General features: G+C 32.7%; 6 protein-coding genes across 8 annotated transcripts; 2 read left to right on the plus strand and 4 right to left on the minus strand.

The window, feature by feature from the left end:
- Positions 1-1,945: 1,945 nt before the first annotated feature.
- On the minus strand, positions 1,946-4,920 carry LOC108450332 (uncharacterized). Of its 2 annotated transcripts, none has more exons than XM_017747900.2 (8): positions 4,662-4,920; positions 3,848-4,129; positions 3,691-3,762; positions 3,459-3,526; positions 3,115-3,265; positions 2,956-3,036; positions 2,779-2,868; positions 1,946-2,667 (listed from the first exon to the last, which is right to left on the minus strand). In XM_017747900.2, the coding sequence occupies exons 2-8, from the start codon at positions 4,118-4,120 to the stop codon at positions 2,293-2,295; spliced, it is 1,110 nt and encodes a 369-aa protein (XP_017603389.1). In that variant the 5' UTR covers positions 4,121-4,129; positions 4,662-4,920; the 3' UTR covers positions 1,946-2,292. The 2 variants fall into 2 exon arrangements, with proteins under 2 accessions (XP_017603389.1, XP_052878297.1); XM_053022337.1 differs by having other exon boundaries at positions 4,587-4,670.
- A 1,428-nt stretch (positions 4,921-6,348) lies between these two features.
- Positions 6,349-7,389, minus strand: LOC108452273 (protein EMBRYO DEFECTIVE 514-like). The gene is made up of 2 exons (XM_017750048.2): positions 6,901-7,389; positions 6,349-6,807 (listed from the first exon to the last, which is right to left on the minus strand). The coding sequence occupies exons 1-2, from the start codon at positions 7,261-7,263 to the stop codon at positions 6,520-6,522; spliced, it is 651 nt and encodes a 216-aa protein (XP_017605537.1). The 5' UTR covers positions 7,264-7,389; the 3' UTR covers positions 6,349-6,519.
- A 368-nt stretch (positions 7,390-7,757) lies between these two features.
- LOC108450765 (uncharacterized) lies at positions 7,758-11,144 on the minus strand. Its single transcript, XM_017748526.2, has 8 exons — positions 10,748-11,144; positions 9,994-10,276; positions 9,809-9,880; positions 9,573-9,640; positions 9,230-9,380; positions 9,063-9,143; positions 8,880-8,969; positions 7,758-8,698 (listed from the first exon to the last, which is right to left on the minus strand). The coding sequence occupies exons 2-8, from the start codon at positions 10,264-10,266 to the stop codon at positions 8,501-8,503; spliced, it is 933 nt and encodes a 310-aa protein (XP_017604015.1). The 5' UTR covers positions 10,267-10,276; positions 10,748-11,144; the 3' UTR covers positions 7,758-8,500.
- Positions 11,145-14,147: 3,003 nt separating this feature from the next.
- On the plus strand, positions 14,148-15,143 carry LOC108453643 (protein EMBRYO DEFECTIVE 514-like). The gene is made up of 2 exons (XM_017751873.2): positions 14,148-14,620; positions 14,714-15,143. Exons 1-2 carry the CDS (start codon positions 14,315-14,317, stop codon positions 14,999-15,001), a joined length of 594 nt encoding a protein of 197 aa, XP_017607362.1. The 5' UTR covers positions 14,148-14,314; the 3' UTR covers positions 15,002-15,143.
- LOC108453642 (malate dehydrogenase, chloroplastic-like) lies at positions 15,109-17,144 on the minus strand. Of its 2 annotated transcripts, none has more exons than XM_017751871.2 (2): positions 16,998-17,144; positions 15,109-16,548 (listed from the first exon to the last, which is right to left on the minus strand). In XM_017751871.2, exon 2 carries the CDS (start codon positions 16,540-16,542, stop codon positions 15,319-15,321), a length of 1,224 nt encoding a protein of 407 aa, XP_017607360.1. In that variant the 5' UTR covers positions 16,543-16,548; positions 16,998-17,144; the 3' UTR covers positions 15,109-15,318. The 2 variants fall into 2 exon arrangements, with proteins under 2 accessions (XP_017607360.1, XP_017607361.1); XM_017751872.2 differs by having other exon boundaries at positions 16,930-17,007.
- A 3,993-nt stretch (positions 17,145-21,137) lies between these two features.
- On the plus strand, positions 21,138-23,852 carry LOC108451339 (GDSL esterase/lipase At1g74460-like). The gene is made up of 5 exons (XM_017749040.2): positions 21,138-21,460; positions 21,593-21,723; positions 22,158-22,397; positions 22,486-22,735; positions 23,475-23,852. The coding sequence occupies exons 1-5, from the start codon at positions 21,220-21,222 to the stop codon at positions 23,717-23,719; spliced, it is 1,107 nt and encodes a 368-aa protein (XP_017604529.1). The 5' UTR covers positions 21,138-21,219; the 3' UTR covers positions 23,720-23,852.
- Positions 23,853-24,099: the final 247 nt, after the last annotated feature.

Raw genomic sequence — 24,099 nt, forward strand, 5'->3', positions numbered from 1 at the left:
TATTCGACACATGAAAAAATAAATATACTCATAATTTGGAGAATGAACCATGGACCAACTGATAAAATTTTGACTGCAATTCTTCTACTAAAACAAATAAATATTTTTTTCTTTAAAAAAGAAGAAGAAAGAACAGCATTAAAATGTCAACATCTGTCGTGGATGGGGTCAGATCCTCTTTTAATTTTCCTTTTGTTTGAACGATTAGGATCGAACGTTACAGAAGACGAAGAAGAAGAAACAGGACCCAAATCTTGTCTGGTCTGTAAAGCCTCCACCGTAACAACAGCCTTCACAATACCTGATCTTCCAACAAATGCCAACCCTGAAACCCTGTCTGGTTGAACCACCACCATGAGACCTATACAACAAGCAATGACGATAACAATAAACCCTCTGCTATTCCCACCAAAAACCATCTTCATCTTTACAGACTAAAAAACACAATATAGTTAATGCAAAATTAGATTTGAAAAGACAAGGACGAGAAAATTGTTACTGTGTTGTCTGAGACGACAGCACTAGGTTACTTCCAATGCACTTATTTATATGGGGTTTGGAAGAGTTTTCAATCATAAGCAATTATAATTAAGACTCTAATAAAAGAAGACACTCTGACAGGTTTGAACAGATCCTTTGGCAGACCAGTTATCTTTTTCACTTTGGTTTTGTTGTTTTTTTCCCTACCAAGACCATGACCGATCCTTCTTTTAACAGTCATCCCACCTAGCTCACTTGTACTTCGGTTCTTGTCTTTAACTATGCTTTGCCCAATAATAGCTTTGCATATATTTCCATCTTGAATTTTAAAAATTAGTTAAACTGATTGAATAAAAATTGATAATAAATAAAAAAATAAAAATGTAAGGAGTTTTAAAAAATTTCTTTTATATATATTTTAAATTTTAATTACTAAAATTAAACTTTTGAAAGTTTTAATTATATACAATTATTAATTATTTTTATTATTTATTTAAAAGAAAAAATTAATTGAATCGAAATCCGGAGATTTTAGGGATAGCTTAAACTAAATACAACCAAGCCTTGTTCTAATTTGTAGTTTTTGGCATGAATAAAATTATTGCCTTGAATGCATAAAACTATATAAAAAATTAAATTGATCATTAAATTTAATTCCATTGGTTGATACATTCAATATTATTATATTAAACACAAAACTATGTTCAATTGATTTATACTTAAGCTCAACTTTAGAATTCAATGGGTACAAATGCAAACAAAAAAGCCATTAAAGCAACCATGACTGAGGAACAGTGATATCTTTAATAAAATAAAGGCATAAAGATAAATTAGTCCCTAGTATTTACTTATTTTATTATTTTGGTCTTTATTTTTTTTATTAGATCACTTTGGTTTTTAACCTTTAGAATTTAGTTGAATTGGTTGAATGGAAAAAATGACTAAATTGTTAAAATTTAAATTGGAGTGAGACTGACGTGACAGCTCACGTGACAATCTACGTATACTTTATCGCCAACATGAATGATTTTTCCTAAAATTTTATAATTTTTATTATTTTTAAAATTTAAAAAATTATACATTCAATCAGTTATTTTGTTCAAGAAAAAATAATTTTACTAAATTTTGAAAGTTGACTACCAAAGTAGCAAAAACAAGAAAAAGATCAAAGTGACAAAATAAATAAACAACAAAAGCTAAATTTATCATTACGAGAAAAATAAAAAATAAAAATTCAATCAGGTGCTTTATGCTATGCTAAACCTAGCCTTAGGATTCCAAGCTCTTTTTTTCTCCATGCTTCCTTGTTATTAATGGCTTTCCTCTATGATTTCAGTTTTCAAAGTTCTAAATATACCCATTAAAACCAAAGCATATTCAAATTATATAGCATCATATATCCATTTTTTTTACTATCCATTCATCTTCACAACCATGATAATACGTACAGCAATGAGATCCAAGATTTATGCACAATCACTAACTGTGAAATTTGGAAATTTTGATGTTTTTGAGGGTTCTTTTGGCTAAGAATTTTAAAAAGTACAACATAATAAGGAACACAACCTACTATCCTCTTTCTGCATTATCCCCCCCCCCCTTTTTTTTTTTCCTCCCTAAAATACCTCCGTTCAACACCTATATCCGATAGGTATACGGACATTATATAGAGATATGATCCTTCGTATATATGAAACAAACTTTTACAAAGAAAATTGAATACGGCCCATATTAGACAAGTATTATCCGGAGTCCGGATAACATAGTCTTTGTCACCATTGAAGTCTCTTGCCAGTGAAAACTACCGTCACACTATTGAATTGCTGGCTCCTGTTGAGCAGTCGCGGAAGGTCCCGGTGCTGTTATACTGTAATGTATGGTAAGAGGTTGGTCCTGTTGAGGAGTCGCGGAAGGTCCTGATGCTGCTACACTGTAATGCATGGCCTGAGGTTGTTCCTGTTGAGGAGTTGCCGAAGGTCCCGGTGCTGCTATACTGTAATGTATGGTCAGAGGTTGCTCTGGTTGAGGAGCTGTGGAAGGTCCTGGAGCTACGCTGTAATGTATGGACTGAGGTTGCTCTTGTTGATGAGTCACTGAAGGTCCTGCTGCTATACTGTAATGTATGGCCCGAGATTGTGTTGCCTGTATCATTACTGCAACATCAGCCGCTGCGATAGCTGCGGCTTCCTGGTTTGATTGGAGAAAAGAAAATGTATAAGACTAATTACCAAAACCAAAGATTTCAAGTAATAAGAAAAATTGAGCTGTAACTTTTTTCAAAAGAGTCGGAGCTATTACCTGTCGCTGTCTACGGCGCTGCAATATGCTGATAGCCCAGGCCACGATGTAACAGGGGAGAAGAAAACCGGCAGCTCGGAGCAGGAAAAGCTAGAAGAAATATAAAAGTTAGAATCAAAACAAATTTAAAAAAATGTGAATTACGAAAAGGTTAATGCAAATTCCAGCTATGCTTACAGAGATAAAACGAGATAAATCATCGTCCTCTTCTCCACTGGTTAGGTACAAAGCATGCCTCAAGAATAGAAGAGCCATTAGCTGCAAATAAAATAAGATCTAAAAACATAGGACATCCAATGAACTGGTTTATTTTCATAGAGGAAACAAAAAGCTTACGGTTAAGGCAGCAGCACGGAAAAATTCAGTTCCACTAGAATCGGGCTCAGCATATTCATCATAGCCATGCTCCAAAATACGGCGTTCTGCTGCCACAGCTAAAATCCGTTGGTCGTGTAAACCCAAAGGAGCACCAGTGACCGTCCACTCACTGTGTAAAGAAAGGGGGGAATAAGAGGTCAGAGGTGATTAGCATACAATAGTAACCCATCCCTACGGATCACTGAACAGGTTCTGACATATATAGATCCTCACAAACAGGAAAGACAAAGCAAGCAAAGTTTGAGCGACACCGATCTTCATCGTGTTTATTTTTAGGTAAGTGCATGATTGTAAATACTGGCCTGATATCAATTGTAGCAACCTCTGGCTGAGGGGGAGGTGGTGGCACAGTATATCCTGGTTGATAAGGCTGCAAATCAAATATTTTTTGCAGGAAAAAGTTAAGAGGCCCCATATTTCAACTGAAGCTAAACTATTTCAATTAGTGAGATAAAATTGAAAACAAAGATATACTACAAGGACAACAAACATCACGGAGTAACGTCTACTAACAAAGTATTACAAAATGCATACCTGATGACATATCTCACACGTTATGTCTCCTTTCTCATTGCACCAACGTTGAACACATTTCCTATGAGCAAACTGGATAATAACAAATTTGTCAGCCAAAACCATTACACCGTAAAAACTCACTATTAAGTCTTGAATTTTTTGAAACAATGAATACCTTCAAACTGCCACTGCATGAACAAGGTGTTTCCAAATTGTTAATGTTGTCCTCGTCCTGGCAGATACGGCATTCAACCGTCTGGATGAGTGGTTCTTCTTCGTCACATGACCCTTGTTCCTCCACTTCCTCAACATCAATAGCACAAACATGTGGCTCAGCAACTATAGAAGAACCTTCACCCGAAGGTCCCGCAACCTCGGGTTCATTCACTGATTTCAAACTTTCGGGTTTCGTGAGATGGTCCACGCATACAACAAGATGATCACTCATTTTGCTTATCTGAAAGGAAAGGTTTTCAAAAGTTATTAACATATTGATATGCAACATTGCAGAAAAAGAATCCCTATGAAAATCATAATAACATATGAGGCTGAAACTGCAAAACATACTTCAAAAACTAACATACAACAAATCAACTCTTTTTTATAGTTACTAATATCACTCCATATAAACACAGGTGCTTTAAAATTCCATAGAAACTCTCTATTTTAATAATTATTATTGATTTTCATGTATAATCCAAAGCTTCTCTCCTTTTTTTTTTTTTGAAAATTTCTTCATACAGGCTATGCCACAAATATTTCTGCACAAAATCTTTAGTTTTTTTTTCTTAATTTTCCACCGAAAGAAAAAAAACCCCAATTCATTTCATTACTTTTCAGAACAATCAAACAACCAAACAAAATTCCCAAAATTAAAAGAGAATTTTTTAAAAAATAGAGAGAGAAGAAAATACCACAATCATGATGAAGAACTGAACAAACCCATTAATTAAAAAGAATCAAAACATAATAAAATAAAAAGAATTTACCTAAAAGATGGAAATTTTTTTTTTCTGGTGGGAGAGTCGAAATTTTCTTATCAGAAGATTTTCCTTTGTAAATCAACGAGTTCCTTTGCTTGGAAATTAATCAAATCGATATGAATTGAAGACCTTTCTATTTTTTTTTCTTCTCTTTATATATATAATTTAAGTATAATTTAGTAAAATTAAACTAAAAAAAATCAAGAAAAAAGTTCAGTATTTTACTAGTAGGGCTCTGTTTTAAATGAAGCCTTGGAGTTTTAGGGTCTGTTTTTTTGGTTAACGGACGTCAATGGTTATGACGTAAATTCCATTTTTGTCCCTTTCACTAAATTTCGGACAAAGATATGATCCGCAAAAACATGAAAAATTATTTTTTTGCGAAAATAAAATTATTTTATAATTTATAATTTTTGTTGACGGATTTAACTAGATAACACATTGGAGAAACATATTAAATTTGTGTTTTTAATAAATCATTTAAATTTCGTGAAAACCGACAATAATTGTTTTATTGTTATAATATTAATTTTAAATTTTTTTAGTATAACCATCTCGATATACTTCTTAAACTCTGTTATTACCAATTTTTTATGTTTAAATACGTTTTTTAATAAAACAGAAAAAAATATCAATGTATAAAAAAACAAACGTTAATTTTTGTTTTTTTATTTTATTTTTTTGCCTTCAATATCTGCTGTTTTTTTTTTGTTAATTTGATTGATGATTGCACCAAATGAATATAATAAAAATGTTTGATGAAGAAAGCATGTGAAAGTTGATGGAAAATAGAGACTAGAGAGTATGGATTGACTTCAGGGATCGCGGTCATTAGGGCTAGGGCCCTTGCCCCCTGAATTTTCTAAAATCTTCATTAGACTTTTAAAAATTTTAATTAGGTCCCTTTACATTTTTGAAATTCTCATTATACCTCTAAAATATTTTAAAGTTCTAATTTAACTTATAAAATTTATAAAATTTCTCACTAAATCTTAAAAAATTGATAATTTAGTTAGACTCTCTTAAATTTAATATGATTATCCAATATTGGTTGTTTTGTAATTTAATCTAATCACAATAAACTGATTCTTTAAAAATTATTATTAAAGAGATCCAAATAGCTAAAAGATATTTTATTGGAATATTTTAGATATCTAAAGATTGTTGTATATTAAAAATTAATTTGTTGTAGATATCGAGAATATATTTATTAATTTTTCACTAGAAAATAAAATAGATTATCGATAGAATTTTAACTCGATTAGTATAAGTATTGTTATTAATATAGGAAAATTTGAATTTGAGTATGCTGAATCGCATTAATCTCCTATTTATGAGTTGGAGAGATTATAAATAGTTCTAAGTATTGTATTAAAAAGAGTATATATGATCTAAATTTATAATGAGATTAAAAAAAAATTAACGACTTTTTTCTTCTTAGTTGTAAAATATCTGTGCAGCCCACAAACACCCTGAGCTTTAGCAAGTTTTTAAAAGAGAAGGCGTTGGAAGCTCTTAAGCCAGAATTAAAGGCCGGCATCGAGAAGAGAATTGCATTCGTGCAGAAGCAACCAGTTACCGCTTAAAAACCTAAGTTTTCGACGTATAGTTTCAGTTTTGCAGAATCAAAGTTTTTTCGGTTTCTTTTTCCAATTACATCACAGAATACCAAATTTAGAAGGGCATTTCGATGTTGTAGACGAGAAAAACATAAACATTTCTGAATCAGAACTTTTGACAATCTCAAATAAATGCGACATTTCAACTTTCTTTTAATCTTTGGCAACATCCTTAAAACGCAATACATGACACAGTCTAAAGCAGCAAAACAAAAGCAGCAGCAATACTAGATGGCATTAGCGGCTCACCGCCTCTTTCCACGGCCTCGACCACTGCCTTTTCCACCACGACTGCCATTGGATGCCTTGTTTGCATCAGGTTGCTTCATCTCATCCGGCAGGGGAAGTATATGATCGACACACTTCCGAAAGCTAAAATCATCGAAGGTATCGTCGTCCTTGATGACAAAGAAACATTTACTTTTCCACACCGGATGGATTCGAACTTGGAAACCTTTGATCCCTTTACCAATCTTCTTATCAGGCTCTTCGTGACCTTTTTTAAGCAATTCAAGCAGCACCATGTGTTCGTACTGTAAAATATAAGGTGAATTATGAACCAGAGCTAAAAATTCCCAAGAAGCAATGATCGTCTAATGGACAATAAGTTTAGACATTATAATTACCTTATTAAGGTTTAGATGAGTAGCCCAATAATGAAGCAAATTGTAAAAATAATCAAACATCTCCACGGACGACCCGAATTCCTTCGGGCCAAGCCGGACCCGACTCGAAACTGAGGGCACTGAGTTTTTCTCGATGATTTCATCGTCGACGGACTTCTCCGCCTTCTGTTTCTTGGATACCTCGTCGCTTTCTCGGCCGTCTTCTTCTCTCTGGCGCTTCGATTTCGAGCAGCCGTTGTAGGCCACCTCAGCGTCGACGCTGTCATCGAAAATCGGGGAGGGCGGGACTTGGGTTTCGGGATTCATGTCTTCGGTTGTTGGATTGGTCTCGACAGGCTCCACCGATACCTCTTTCTCTGGCATTGCAAAAGCTAAAACCCTGAGGTTTTTGTTCTTGATTTTCCGGTTTTCGGAATAAAAGGAATTAATCTAGGCTTTTTTTACTTTAAAAAATACTATTAATTATTTTAAAAACTAATTGCTTAAAGCACAAATAAGAAATATATGGGGTGGAGCACTGAGCAGGCCCAGGTCCATTTTAATGGCAATTATTATTTTAACCACTGCCAAAAATAAATTATTTGGTCTTCAGGCTTCGAACCAGCGACCCTCGTGGTAGTAACAGGAAGCTACAACCAACCGAATTTGTAGAAAAAATAATATATGAAGGTTTTCTTTGTTGGTTAGATGGTTATCTTTGAACTTTCAGATTTTTAAACAAATGATAATATTTTAATTTTAGCTCCTCTAAAATTTTAATGATTTAAATTTAAATTTGATTAAAACTTGGGGCTGACTCTACAAAACTCGGAGTTGCACAGGCGATAGAAGCAAAGATAACTTGGGAGACTGTGAACTCTAAAAGAAGAGACAAATCTTTATTGAATAACTTCTCTAACAGAGGTAGTCCACATGGAGAGGATCAATCTCCTGATGCAAGCTGGAAAAACATAGCTGGACCTAATACCCTATTTATAGCTTTAAGAATCAATCATTTGCAGCACAACAGAATCTGAAGATAAGCAAATAACGTAGGTGTGTATAGGTGGTAACATTTCAATAGACCGTGGACAAGGTGGCAGACCCTGCACCTGCCTTTGCCTCCACAGCCTCCGTCCCACCATTTTGGATCCAGACAGTTAGTTGCTCCAGTTCTTCATCAGTAAAGCTAACAGTGGGTTTCGTCTTTGACAGCAATGGTAAAATGGTGATACCAGCATGTCCCCCTACAACCAGAACGTCCACATCAATGAGCTTGAGGTTTTTCTCCTGAGCAACTCCCTTGACATTCACTATATATATCGTAGAGGTTCAGTGCCGAAACTAGAAGGGACATCTTGATTACAAGTGCCTAAAAGAAAATTGAATAGGCTCATATTAGACACATTCACCACCAAAGCTTCTTGCCAGTGAAAACGACTGTCACACTATTGAAGTGATGCCTCCCGTTGAGCAGTCACGGAAGGTCCCGGTGCTGCTATACTGTAATGTATGGTAAGAGGCTGCTCCTGTTGAGGAGTTGCAGAAGGTCCTGGTGCTACACTGTAATGTATGGCCTGAGGTTGCTCCTGTTGAGGAGTAGCCAAAGGTGCTGGTGCCGCTATACTGTATGTATGGTAAGAGGTTGCTCTGGTTGAGTCATGGAAAGTCCCGATGCTACACTGTAATGTATGGCCTGAGGTTGCTCCTGTTGAGGAGTAGCCAAAGGTGCTGGTGCTGCTATACTGTAATGTACAGCCCGAGGTCGTGTTCCCTCTATCATCACTGCAACATCAGCCGCTGCGATAGCTGCAGCTTCCTGGTTTGGTTGGAGAAAAGAAAATGTATAAGACTAATTGCCAAAACCAAAGTTTTCAAGTAATATTGAAAAGCAGATACAAATCTACATTTTCAGTATTCTTCTTCTGTTATCTTGATCAACCTAGACATGATTAAGTAAAACCGAGCTGTTATTTCTTCAAGAAAGTCAGAGCTATTACCTGCCGCTGCCTACGGTGCTTAAATATGCTGATAGCCCAGGCCACAATGTAACAGGGGAGAAGAAGGCCGGCAGCTCGAAGCAGGAGAAGCTAGATAGCATAGAAAAATTAGAATCAAACAGTTACAAAAAAAAAAAAAAAGTGAAATAGAAAAGGATTAATGCAAATTCCAGCTATGCTTACAGAGATAAATCGAGATAAATCATCGTCCTCTTCTCCACTGGTTAGATACAAAGCATGCCTCAAGGATAGAAGAGCCATTAACTGCAAATAAACAGATAAAATAAGATCTAAAAACATAGGACATCCAATGAACTGGTTTATTTTCATAGAGGAAACAAAAAGCTTACAGTTAAGGCAGCAGCACGGAAAAATTCAGTTCCACTAGAATCGGGCTCGGCATATTCATCATAGCCATGATCCAAAATACGGTGTTCTGCTGCTATTGCTAAAATCCGTTGGTCGTGTAAACCCAAAGGAGCACCAGTAACCGTCCACTCACTGTATAAAGAAAGGGGGAATAAGAGGTCAGAGGTGATTAGCATACAATAGTAACCCATCCCTACGGATCACCAAACAGGTTCCGACATATATAGATCCTCACAAACAGGAAAGACAAAGCAAGCAAAGTTTGAGCGACACCAATCTTCATTGTGTCTATATTTAGGTAAGTGCATGATAGTAAATACTTGCCTGATATCAATTGTAGCAACCTCTGGCCGAGGGGGAGGTGGTGGTGCAGTATATCCTGGTTGATAAGGCTGCAAATCAAATATTTTTGCAGGAAAAAGTTAAGTAAAGAGGCCCAATATTTCAACTGAAGCTAAACTATTTCAATTAGTGAGATAAAACCGAAAACACAGATATACTACAAGGACAACAAACATCACGGAGTAACGTCTACTAACAAAGTATTACAAAATGCATACCTGATGACATATCTCACACGTTATGTCTCCTTTCTCGTTGCACCACCTTTGAACACATTTCCTATGAGCAAACTGGATAATAACAAATTTGTCAGCCAAAACCATTACATCGTAAAAAAATAGCCGATATCATGATTAAGTTGTTACACTATTAAGTCTAGAATTTTTCCCAAAACAAGGAATACCTTCAAACTGCCACTGCATGAGCAAGGTGTCTCCAAATTGTTAATGTTGTCTTCATCCTGGCAGATTCGGCATTCAACCATTTGGATAAGCGGTTCTTCTTCATCACACGAACTGTGTTCTTTCACTTCTTCAACATCAATAGCACAAACATGTGGCTCAGCAACTATAAAAGAACCTTCACCCGAAGGTCCTGCAACCTCGGGTTCATTCACTGGTTTCAAACTTTCGGATTCCGTAAGGCGGTCAACACATACTACGAGATGATCACGCATTTTCTTTTATCTGAAAGGAAACGTTTTCATAAGTTATAACATAATAACAAACAACATTGCAGCAAAAATAAAATCCCCATTAAAATCATAATAACATGAGGCTGAAACTGCAAAATATCCTTCAAAAACTAACATACAACAAATCACTCTTTTTTTGTAGTTACTAAAATCACTCCATATGAAGATTAAATGCTTTAAAATTCCATAGTAACTCTCTCTTTTAACAATTATTCTTTATTTTCTTATATAATTCAAAGACTTTTTTCAAATTAAATTTCGAAAATTTATTCCTACAGGCTATGCCACAAATATATCCACCAGGAAAAAAAACCCAAATTATTTCATTACTTTTCAAAACAATCAAACAACCAAACAAAATTCCCAAAATTAAAAGAGAATTTTAAAAAATAATAATAATAAAGAAGAAAATACCACAATCATGATCAGAACTAAACAAACCTATTAATTAAAAAGAACTTACCTAAAAGATGAAACTCTTTTTCCTGGTGGGAGAGTCCGATTCGTAAGCCAATGAGTTCCTTTGCTTGGAAATTAATCAAATCGATATAAATTGAAGACCTTTCTTTTTTTTCCACCTCTTTCATATATTAAATTTAAATATAATTTAGTAAAATTAAACTAAAAAAACCAAATAAAAGAAAAGGTAAGTATTTTACTAGTAGGGCTCTGTTTTAAACGAAGCTTTGAAGTTTTAGGCTCTCTTTTTTTTTTTTGTTAACGGACGTCAATGGTTATGAATTGAAATTCCATTTTTGTCCCTCCCACTAAATTTCGGACAAAGATGTGATCCGTGAAAACATGAAAAATAAACATATTTTTTTGGGAAAAGAAAATTTCTTTTATGGTTTTTAATTTTTGTTGACGGATTTAACTACATAACACATTGGAGAGATATATAAAATTTGTTTTTTTTTTATTATATAAATCATCCAGATTTCGTGAAAACCGACAATTATTTGTTTTATTGTTATAATATTAAATATAAAACAAGCTTTATTTTTTTTCCTTCTAGATCTTTGATTGTACCAAAATAAGATATGGATTAATGGTTTCATTATTATCATTCTATAAATTTGTTTTAGCACTATGCGACAATTATTTACTCGTAAATAACTATTATTAAAATGCACATTTAACGATCATTTAATTTTAATTTTGATGAAATTTAAAATAATTTAAAATTATTATATTTATTAAATAGAAAAAGTTTGATGAAGGAACAATGTAAAAGTTGATGGAAAATACGAGCACGGATTGACTTTAGGAATGGCGGTCATTGGGCTAGGGGTTTTGCACCCTCATTTTTTATAAAAGAAAATTCATTAGACTTTTAAAATTTTCAATTAGGTCCTTCAAATTTTATGAATTTTTTAATTAGACTCCTCCTAATTTTTATTTATAAATTCTCATCATGTTTTAAAAATGTTTTGAAGTTTTAATTACTTCTATCAAAATTTATAAAATTTCTCATTAAATCTCACATAAGTTTTAGAAGTTTTAATTAAATCCTTTAAAATTTAAATCACATTATCCAACACTGATTATCTTGTAATTTAATTTAATTTAATTTGTGATAAACTCATAATTTATTTTAAAATGACATCGTTGGAAGAGAAGTGGATAGTCCATGAAGATTATGATTAAATAACTTTGCAAGATTTATTAATGTTGACTTGCCATGTTGTTTGTTGGGAGGATTGGATCAACGCTTACATGCATACCAGCATCAACACTGTGTGAAGATAAAAACAAATATATGTTTTGGGACGAGTATTATCCACCGGACTGTATGAATGAACTCATCACTAAAGAGCTTAAAAAAATTAGATTTAAATGTTGGTCAAAAAATCAGTTTGCTTGCTTGGTTTAACATCTTTAATGAGATTCTTCATTGTAATAAATATTTGTATTAAAGCATGATTTTACCTTTAATCTATATTACTTTTTTCCCATTGATATTTAAGGTTTTTTCTTGATAATTTTAAAGTCCCATATTTAAATATCATAAGATTTAGTCTATTCAATACCAAATACCATTTGTTGAATGTAATACATGTGAGGAGGAAAAGGAAGTGATAACACAATACATTAATCATTAAAAATAAGTTAAAAATATAATATTTTTCATTTAATTAAGGTGTTGAAAAATTAAAATTAGAACATAAATAGTTTAGAGGAGCTAGAATTAAAATATTATTTTTTGTCTAAATCCGAAAGTTAAAATATTCTCATCTAAGCAATAGAGAAAACCTTCATATATTAGTTTTTACACCAACAAAACAATTGAGATTGGTCCTCTCCATGTGGACGACCTCTGTTAGAGAAGTTATTCAATAAATATTTGTCTTTTCTTCTACAGCTCGCAATCTCCCAAGGTACCTTTGCTTCTATCACCTGTGCAACCCCAAGTTTTGTAGAATCATCCCTTCACGCTTTGGATGGAGATGGGTACATCTAGGAGTGCTCATTCGTGCAGTCCGATCAGACTGATCTTCCATTCTGGGTTGAAGCTTTGATTCCATCTGACCTCGTACGCTTATCCAAGTACAAAGTACAAAGAGAAGGCTTTGGAAGCTCTTAAGCCAGAATTAAAGGCCAGCATCGAGAAGGAAATTGCATTTATCACTTAAAAACCCAAGTTTCCGACATATCAAAACTCTGCTCTCGAGAGATAGCTAGGGCTGCATCAGTGGTTTCGGTTTAGCAGAATCGAAGTTTGTCCAATTTCTTTTTCCAATTACATCACAGAATACAAAATTTAGAGGGGCATTTTGATGTTTGTAGAATGTAGATGACAAAAATGTAAACATTTCTGAATCAAAACTTTTGACAATCTCAAATAAATGCTGCATTTTAATCCCTGCCAACATCTTTCAAACGCAATAAATAGCAAAACAAAACAAAACAGAAGCAGTAATACAAGACATGTTAGTGGCTTAGTTTCTCGACTCACCACTAGGAATATGCATTTTTTTTTAATCAAATTTAAATTTAAATCATTAGTAGTTTAGAGGAGTTAAAATCAAAATATTATCGTTTCTTTTTTAAATCCAAAAATTTAAATATTACCATCTAACCAATAAAGCAAACCTTCATATGCTACTTTTTGTACAAATAGAGCAACTGAGTTTACTAGCTCGGTTGGCTGTATCATTTTACCATTGCTGTCAAAGACGAAACCCACTGTTAGCTTTATTGATGAAGAACTGGAGCAACTAACTGTCTGGATCCAAAATGGCGAGATGAAGGCTGTGGAGGCAAAGGCAGGTGCAGGGCTGCCACCTTGTCCACGGCCTATTGATATGTTACCACCTATACACACCTAATTTATTTGCTTATCTTCAAATTCTGTTGTGCTGCAAATGATTGATTCTTAAAGCTATAAATTGGGTATTTGATCCTGCTATGTTTTCATCTTTTGAACTTATTTTTCCAGCTTGTATCAGGAGATTGGTCCTCTCCATGTGGACTACCTCTGTTAGAGAAGTTATTCAATAAAGATTTGTCTTTTCTTCTAGAGTTCACAGTCTCCCAAGTTACCTTTGCTTCTATCACCAGTGCAGCCCCAAGGTTTAATCAAATTTAAATTTAAATCATTAAAATTTTAGAGGAGCTAAAATTAAAATATTATCATTTTTTTTTTTAAATCCGGAAGTTTAAAGATAACCATCTAACCAATAAAAAAAACACTTCATATATTATTTGTTTGTAGCTTCCTGCTATTACCACGAAGGTCGCAGGTTTGAAGCCTGTAGGCCAAATAATTTATTTTTGGCAGTGGTTAAATAATTGCCATTAAAATGGGCCTGGGCCTGCTCAGTGCTCCCCCCATATATTTCTTATTTGTGCTATAAGCAATTAGTTTTAAAATAATTAATAGTATTTTTTAAAGTAAAAAACCCTAGATTAATTCCTTTTATTCCGAAAACCAGAAAATCAAGAACAAAAACCTCAGGGTTTTAGCTTTTGCAATGCAAGAGAAAGAGGTATCGGCGGAGCCTGTCGAGACCAATCCCCAACCGAAGACATGAATCCCGAAACCCAAGTCCCGCCCTCCCCGATTTTCAATGACAGCGTCGACGCTGGGTTGGCCTACAACGGCGGCTCAAAATCGAAGCGCCAGAGAGAAGCAGACGGCGGAGAAAGCGACGAGGTATCCAAGAAACAGAAGGCGGAGACGTCCGTCGACGATGAAATCATCGAGAAAAACTCAGTGCCCTCAGTTTCGAATCGCGTCCGGCTTGGCCCGAAGGAATTCGGGTCATCGGTGGAGATGTTTGATTATTTTTACAATTTGCTTCATTATTGGGCTACTCATCTCAACCTTAATAAGGTAATTATAATGTCTAAACTTATTGTCCATTAGACGATCATTGCTTCTTGGGAATTTTTAGCTCTGGTTCATAATTCACCTTATATTTTTCAGTACGAACACATGGTGCTGCTTGAATTGCTTAAAAAAGGTCACGAAGAGCCTGATAAGAAGATTGGTAAAGGGATCAAAGGTTTCCAAGTTCGAATCCATCCGGTGTGGAAAAGTAAATGTTTCTTTGTCATCAATGACGACGATACCTTCGATGATTTTAGCTTTCGGAAGTGTGTCGATCATATACTTCCCCTGCCGGATGAGATGAAACAACCTGATACAAACAAGGCAACTAATGGCAGTCGTGGTGGAAAAGGCAGTGGTCGAGGCCGTGGAAAGAGGCGGTGAGCCGCTAATGCCATCTTGTATTTCTGCTTTTGTTTTGCTGCTTTAGACTGTCATGTATTGCGTTTTAAGGATGTTGCCAAAGATTAAAAGAAAGTTGAAATGTAGCATTTATTTTAGATTGTCAAAAGTTCTGATTCAGAAATGTTTATGTTTTTGTTGTCTACAACATCGATATGCCCTGCTAAATTTTATATTCTGTGATGTAAGTGGAAAAAGAAATCGAAAAAACTTTGATTCTGCAAAACTGAAACTACTGATGCAGGCCTGGCTCTCTCTCGAGAGGAGGCTTAGTTTTGGTATGTCGAAAACTTGGGTTTTTAAGCGGTAACTGGTTGCTTCTGCACGAATGCAATTCCCTTCTCGATGCTGGCCTTTAATTCTGGCTTAAGAGCTTCCAACATCTTACCTTCGTACTCAGATAACCCTATGAGGTCAGATGGAATAAGAGCCTCAACCCCATTCCTTCCGAGCTTGATCCTAGATGCAAAGAATGGAAGATTGGTCAGATCGGATTGTACGAAAGAGCACTCGTAGACGTCTCCATCTCCATCCAAAGCGCGAAGGGATGATTCGACAAATCTCGCGGCTGCATAGGCCATGGACAGGGTGGCAGACCCTGCACCTGCTTTTGCCTCCACAACCTCTGTCCCGGCATTTTGAATCCTGACAGTTAGTTGCTCCACTTCTTCATCAGTAAAGCTAACAGTGGGTTTCGTCTTTGACAGCAGCGGTAAAATGGTGATACCAGCGTGTCCCCCTATGACCGGAACATCCACATCGATGAGCTTGAGGTTTTTCTTCTGAGCAACAAATGTGTTAGCTCGAACAACATCCAATGTGGTCACACCAAAAAGCTTCTTCGGATTGTAAACACCCTTCTGCTTCAGAACTTCAGCAGCGATTGGTACCGTGGAGTTAACTGGATTGCTAATAATATGAATGAAGGCATCGGGACAGTTATCAGCAACAGCCTCAACCAAGCTCATCACAATGTTGGCGTTGATGTTGAAGAGATCATCACGAGTCATACCAGGCTTTCGGGGAACTCCGGCAGGAATAACCACTACATTTGCACCTTTCAAACAATCTCCTAATTCCGAAGCACCGGTGAAATCCAAAACTTGAGAAGGAGTATTGCAGTGACTGAGATCAGCAGCAACTCCCTTCACATTCGCTATATCGTAGAGGTTCAGTGCCGAAACTAGCGGAGACATCTTGATTAGAAGTGCCAATGGCTGACCTATCCCTCCTGCAGCTCCAAGTATAGCCACCTTGTACGATGCCACCAGCTGTAAGCCATAACGAGACGCCCGGTTTGCTTTCCGTGCTTTCAGCGCAAAAGAGCCTCTAAGAGCTGTACTGCTTTCCTTGCCGATGAAGGAGGATTCCGTTTCACAGTTCACAGATGTCACCTCCTTGAGGCCACTGAAACTCACAAGTGAATATCGGGGGCTAAACCTTACGGCCGAAGGCCTTGTTTGTGGAAGTGCATTCCCCTGCCTTTGGAACGACAAGAAGGTAGCTGTTGATGTTGCTGCCATCTCACACTGTAAAGGAGGGAAAAAAGGTTTGTCAAAGCCTAGCCTAGCTAAAGGAACTAACAGAGCCTTCAAATCAAAGGCTGAAAAAATACTGAGATTCCATTGCCTTAGTAGCGTATATGTAGTTGACAACAAACTATTCTTTCTATCAACAAATTCCTCACAGTAATTTTCACAAACATGAAACAGACAATAATGTCAATAACATTAAACATCCACAAAGAAGAAAACGATACAATAAACAATTAGAAACAAGCAAAGCAATCAAAACCCAAAATCATAGTTCAGATAAACAAACAAAAACCCAGATTAACATTCGAACAAACAACAAAACCCATAATTTAGATTCCAAGAATCTTATAACACCAAATGAAGATCGAAATGAACCTTTTTGAGATCTGAATATAGGGAAAGGTAGCTAAAAAAGTAAACAGAGCAATATATAAAGAACTGACCCTGTATTCTGCTGTTGATATTTATAGGAAGATATCAGCCAATAGAGATACTTTTGCAAAAGAAAAACAACCAAAAGTTTCAACCCCACCGCTGCTTTTTGCAGCAATGTAATGTATTGTAATCACTTTTTTTTTTCATAATTATTTAAAGGCATAATTATTTTTTTACCCTGGAACTTAAAAAAAAAAAAAAAAGGTTATTTTAGTTTTTTCATTTAATTTTTTTCTTTTAGTTATTAAACTTGTATTTTTATCAAATCAAACTAAAATGGATGAAAAAATTAATAATTGTTAATTTTACTGGTGTAACATACATGTGAATTCCTCGTAAATGACATGTTAGTATTTACTTAATTTTTAAAATTTAAAATTATTTTTATACTCTTTTAATGATTTTTATTTTTTAAAATAGTTTTATAATTTTCTTTTGAATTTTTAAATTTTAGAAAAATAATTAAATGTTGACATGTCATCGTGGCAATCTACATGTTTGTAACATTAGCAAAATTAAAAATATTAACTTTTCCGTTTATCTTTGAGTAATTTGACAAAAATATAAATTTAAAAGGTAAAAAGACGAAAAGTTAAATTAAGAACTAGAATAACTTTTTCATAAAATTAAAAGGTAAAATAAGTGATTATGTTTTCTGTGTGCCCAAATACACCGCTGTTGTCTGGACCAAAAATGAGTTGATTCTTTACTGGATTTGTTTTCTCACGTGTTGTTAATGGTGACCGATGTTCGATTCATTGTTTCTACGGCTGAGATCTAAAGTTTTTGCATCTTTACGCTATTGCATTTTTTAGGTATAATCTCAAATTTAGCCCTCAATATTTATATTTTTATCAATTTGATTTTTATTATTTTTAACTAAATTTAACCATTAATCTCTCAAAAGTGCCAAATCAATTTTTAATAAAATATTGATTAAAACATTAATTTTTAACAATATTGATATGATATCCTGCTTGATAATCTTATATGTCACATCAATAAATAATTTAAAATTAAAAATATTTAAAAATAAAATTCAAAAATATAAATAGTTCATCAAAATTCAAAAAATATATGAAGTACATTTAGACTTATATGTCTTATTGCCATTCGGTTACCATATTTAAAATTTTACTATTTTATTTAATATTTTCCTTAAAATAATATTTAAACTCTTATTTTTTGAAAAATTAATGGTCAATTTTAATTTTTTTAAATATTGACAATAAATTTTAACTAAAAATAAATAAATACTAAATTGATAAAAATGTAAAAGTTGAGGGTTGATTTTTTCCTTTTCTTTCTGTTTTGTTTGATAGTTTATTTTGGTTTTATGTAACATAGACTGTTCGAACCTCGGTAAGTTGAGTATTATTCAAATAATAAAAATTATTTAAAAAGTTATCTCTAACCTATTTTTAATTAAATCGAATAAACTTATTCCAATATAAAAATAATTGTTTTAATCTTAAAGCCATATAAATCATATTATTAATTTATATTATATAAAATTGATATATTTTTTACGTCGATGTCATATTTTATATCCTTTGTTGTCTTATTTTACGTGTGCTTAATAATGTCATGCTCATGCAACACAAGGCCCTAAATTCCATGCGCAACATATATAAAACTATTAAAATAGTTGTGTTCTGAACTAAAGACAAATTTTAAACACAATAAAAAAAAAGTAATTAACACAAAATATAAAATATTGCACATTATAAATATATAGTTGTTTTTATAGTAAGAGTTAGATTACATTTTGTTTCATTTACTTAAAAATAAGTAAATTAATCCCAGATATTAGATCAAAAAATAAATTAGTCATTTTAGTGAAAATTTCATCCACTTGTACTGTTAAAAATTGGTCATTGTACGTCAGCACAAGGTACATTACGTATAATTGTTTTAGTTATTTCGTTAGTCATGTCAATTTTTAACAGAAAAGACCTGTTTGTATTTTGATCTAATATGCAAGGACTAATTTATTCATTTTTAAGTAGAAGGAACAAAATGCAATATGACACCTAGTACAAGGATTTTCATGGTATTTTAAAGTATAGGGGCTAAAAATGTATAAATTAAAGTATAGGAATAAAATCTACAATTTGTATATAATACAAGGACTAATACCATAATTAAACCAAACAATATAACACAAATACAAGGGGCAAAACGAGTGGTATGCATATATCAAATGGCTTTGTCTTTTCCTTAGCTTGTAAGGGTAAGGACCTTTGAGTATCGGAATGGTATATTGATTATTGAATATAAATAAAAGTTTGAAAGCAACAGCCATAGGCTGAGCTCACCAATTTGGTATAATTTCCTTTCAATTATTATTACTAATATCAACCTTAATTTGCTGACTTCACCCCTTACCTAATCAAACGATGCCAATCCTGTGAGAAAAGAATTAATTAAATACGAAGATATCCAATTTAATCTCGTAAATAATTAAAAATAATTAATCATGATATTAATATCTTTTTATCAATTATATATAATTTCGATTAATATAATAATAATTTTAACTTTTAATATTTATATATTTTGTCATTTTGGTTTTGATTCTAAAAATTCAATAAATTTAGCCTTATTATTCACACATTTATGTAAATGCTGTGAGTTAAATTTACTAAATCATAATCAAATTGATGAATATGTAAAATTTGAGGTTAAATTTGTTATTATGCTAATTAAAATTATGACAATTAATTGAAAATATTAACATCATGATTAATTGTCTTTAGTTACTCACATTTGAAATTGACAGAGATTAAATTGTACTAATTTTTTTACAACGACTAATTTGCTCAATATTGATATTGAGAGAAATGAAAAAAGTCTTTTAACCAAAATTATTTAATATAAATTGGTAATTTACAAAACTATATATATATATAAATAAAAATACTTTAAATAGGATTATGAAAAGAAAAATATATATATGAGTTTAACATTAATACATAAATTATGAGGTGTTTCGTTAGGTGTTGTGAATACGAATTGAGTTTTAATTTAATTGAGATTATTATTACAATAATTAAGAAAAAATATTATAGTTTATGAAGATTTTTGTTAATTCAGGTTTGTTAATAAGAATAAGAGTGGTAAGATTTTTATATTTTTATTTTCGTCATTAAAATCATTATTTGGTAATTGGAATAAAATTTTGAAAAGATTCAACGTTTATGCTTGGTAAGCTAGCTTTTAGATGGAATGACTTTATTATTTTCACAATCAATATGAAAATAACATCATTTTAAATTAATTTAAAACAAAAATAATCCAAAAATAAAATAAACTAAACCTAAAATATTTAAATTTGAACTTGAAATACCACACAATTCAATTAGAGATAATTTTAAAAAAATAATTTAATAAATTATCAAGACTTATTTAGAATCGTAATTAAAGTTCATGAATGAGATAATACATGTTCAAATCTTTAGAAGAATTTTCTCTCAAAATAGGCTTATTTCCCTAAATAATTTTAAAACTGAACTAAAGGTCTAAACAAATTTCAAAATCAGCCTTAGCTCATAAAACCGATAGAGAATAGATTGATTAAAAAAAATCATTCCAATCCAATTCTCTCTTTATTTGCCAACCAAACATATAGAACATGGCATGATAATCATCCACCAAACATATCTTATGAGTGTTGTTTCCTTTCATTTGCTGAGTTTATCAAATAAGACGACTCATTCCAACAATTATTTCAACCGAAGTTTTAACAAAAGCGTTTGCCCAACATTTTATATATATTTATTTGGACCAAGATTCTTGCCCAACATTTGAAGCAGCAGCCTCCAATTCTTCCAGGCAAGAAACTAAACATGTTAGGTAAAACTCGAATAAATCCAGAAAGAAGAAGAAAAAAAAACCTTCTAAATTTCCATTATAAATGATAATTTATGGTAGAAAAAAAGTTTACAATCAACGTTAATATATGAATGGAATATCTTTTTTATTGGATTCTGCAACAGTAAAAGGGTAGTTAAAGTTAGGTTTGAAAACCCTAGAGAGCAAAGTACGTTGGTTTATCAGACAAATATATCCTATACATTTCTTGCTGTTAATTACAAACATGTTCATTTAAACAGTGATGTTTCCCTTAGTGTTTAAAACCCAAGCTTTGCAGCATCAAATTTCCAACCCATAACCCATTTTTGAAGGTCTTGGAGAAAACACAGCAATCCCCTGTCTTAAGAAAAAAACATGAAGTTAGAGATAGCACTGAGTTTACTACTTGTGGTTCTTGTTGGAATCACCATTATTCAAGGTTGTAATGGCAAGGCCGTACAATTCATTTTCGGAGATTCCTTGTCCGACAACGGTAACAATAATCGCCTTTCGATGACATTGGCTAAGGCGAACTTGCCTTATTACGGCATTGATTTTGGCAATGGTCTGCCAAATGGAAGGTTCACTAATGGCCGAACCGTTGCTGATATAATAGGTAATTTTGATCAAAGAGTGAATACATTGCTGTTAGAATATCCGAATCGTGTTCATATTTTTTATCATGTTATAACCAATATTACGACATTTGTATTTTCATGTTGTGTAATGTTGTATTGGTATATATCAGGTGACAGCACAGGTCTCCCAAGGCCACCAGCTTTCTTGGATCCATCTGTAAATGAGGATGTTATATTGGAAAATGGGGTAAATTATGCCTCTGGGGGTGGTGGGGTTTTGAATGAAACAGGAACTTACTTTGTAAGTTTTGCTTTTTAACCCTAATTATACATGATTCACCACCATTGACTTAGATCTTAAAATGGTAAAAGTACATTCGAGGCCCTTGTATTAAGACCCGAATTAAAATTTTCCTTATTTACTCAAAAAACGGGTAAATTAGTCCCTACACATTAGATCAAAGAGTAAGTTGATCCTTCTGTTAAAAAATCCATCTATTTCTACTATTAAAAGCTGGTCATTGTACGTCACTATGAGATACATATGTTATTCTGTTAGCATAACAGTTTTTAACTATAAAAATGGATGGATTAATTTTTAACAGAAAGAATCAGTTTACTCTTTGATTTTAAATATAGGACGGCAAAATGTAATCTAATTCCTAGTACAATAGCTTCCATGATACTTTTACCATCTTAGAATAAATATTTATAACTTGTATTTGGTTATTGCAGATTCAAAGGTTGTCACTTTGGAAACAGATTGAACTATTTCATGGGACAACTGAATTGATAACAAAGAAACTTGGGAAACAAGCAAGCGATAAATTCTTTCAAGAAGCTCGTTATGTGGTTGCATTAGGGAGCAATGATTTCATTAACAATTACTTAATGCCAGTTTACAGAGATTCTTGGACATACAATGATCAAACTTTTGTCGAATACTTGATGGAAACACTTGAAAAACAACTCCTGGTAAATATATAATAATCTTTGCTTTCATTAACTAATATAATGCTAATTAAGTGTGTTTATGTTGGTTTTTAATTTTTTTTCTTTGAAGGTGTTGCACAAGTTAGGAGCAAGGCAGTTAATGGTGTTTGGTTTAGGACCAATGGGTTGCATACCACTACAAAGGGTCTTAAGTACGACAGGAAAGTGCCAAGAAAGAGCAAATAAGCTAGCTCTTAGTTTCAATAAAGCTGCAAACAACTTATTAATCAGTTTGGAACCTAAACTCACCAATGCTAGCTTCAAGTTTGGTGATGCTTATGATGTTGTAGATGATGTGATTCGTAATCCCTACAAATATGGTGAGTCTATTACCCCAAAATAGTAATATTAAATTATCAAAAAATTATATAAAAATCTATTAAAATGGTTAAATTAAAGCTTTAGAGATCATGGTACCTTAAGTCCAAATCTCATTATGATAATATTTTATAAACATATGAAAAGACAAGAAGCCTCTCAGATTAATATTTGTTACTTTGTAAAATAAAAGATTTTACACATTTTCAAATTGAGTTATTGATAGGTTGAGTCATAAGACTAACTATGAAACTTAAATAATAAATTAAATAAGAATAATATTTGATACACTTGTCAATGTAATTTTGGACTCCACAAGTAAGAGTAAGGATTAACAAGTGTCTTACGAAATATAATAAAATATTTAAATTAAAATAAATATTTAAATAAAATATGTGATAATTTTTTAAAATTTAATTGTGAAATTAAAAAAAAATACAGTTTCAATGTATCAAATGCAAACCATTTAAATATATAGACTATGATTAAAATTAAAAAGAAAAATAGAATAAATTCTTCTTATGCGCTATTTTTTCAATCAAAATTTTCTATGGAAATAGTTTATAACGTCACCAAAACTGTTTCGTTTGGAGAAAATCATACCAAATAGTACTTGCGACGTAGGAAATATGTTGTCCCAAAGATCATAATTTTGTCGGCAATTTCATAGTTCCTTTTAAAATGATATCGTCGGAAGAAAAATGGATGGTACATCAGAGTCATGATTGAATAATTCTGCAGGATTTACTAATGCTGATTCGCCATGTTGTTCTTTGGGGAGGATTCGACCAGCGCTTACATGCACACCGGCATCAACATTGTGCGGAGATAGAACCAAATATGTATTTTGGGACGAGTACCATCCATCGGACAGTGCCAATGAACTTATTGCTAAAGAACTTATAAAAAAATTTGGATTTCCAGAAGTCGGTTCTCCTTCTCCAGCTCCAGAATCCGACATTGCTCCTTCTCCATCTAATGATTAATTTATATATTATCTCATTGTGTTAGCTTTAAATGTTTGTCAAAAAACCAACTTGCTTGCTTGGTTTAACATCTTTGATGAGTTTCTCCATTGTAATAAATATTTGGTTTAAAGCATATTTTAACTTTAATCTATATCACTTTTTACATTGATATTTAAGATTTTTTTATATAATTTTGAAGTCACATTTTACATCTAATGGGATTTAATTTAAATTCATTTTGACGAATTAATTATTGAATTATAACTATTGATATAATATTCAATACCCAATATCATTTTTGAATGCAAGACATGTGGGAGGAAAAGGAAGTGGATAACACAATACATTAATCTTTAAAATATATTAAAAATACAATGTTTTTCATTTAATTAAGGTGT

The sequence above is a fragment of the Gossypium arboreum genome, chromosome 11 (assembly GCF_025698485.1).
Source record: "Gossypium arboreum isolate Shixiya-1 chromosome 11, ASM2569848v2, whole genome shotgun sequence".
NCBI classification, from domain to species: domain Eukaryota; kingdom Viridiplantae; phylum Streptophyta; class Magnoliopsida; order Malvales; family Malvaceae; genus Gossypium; species Gossypium arboreum.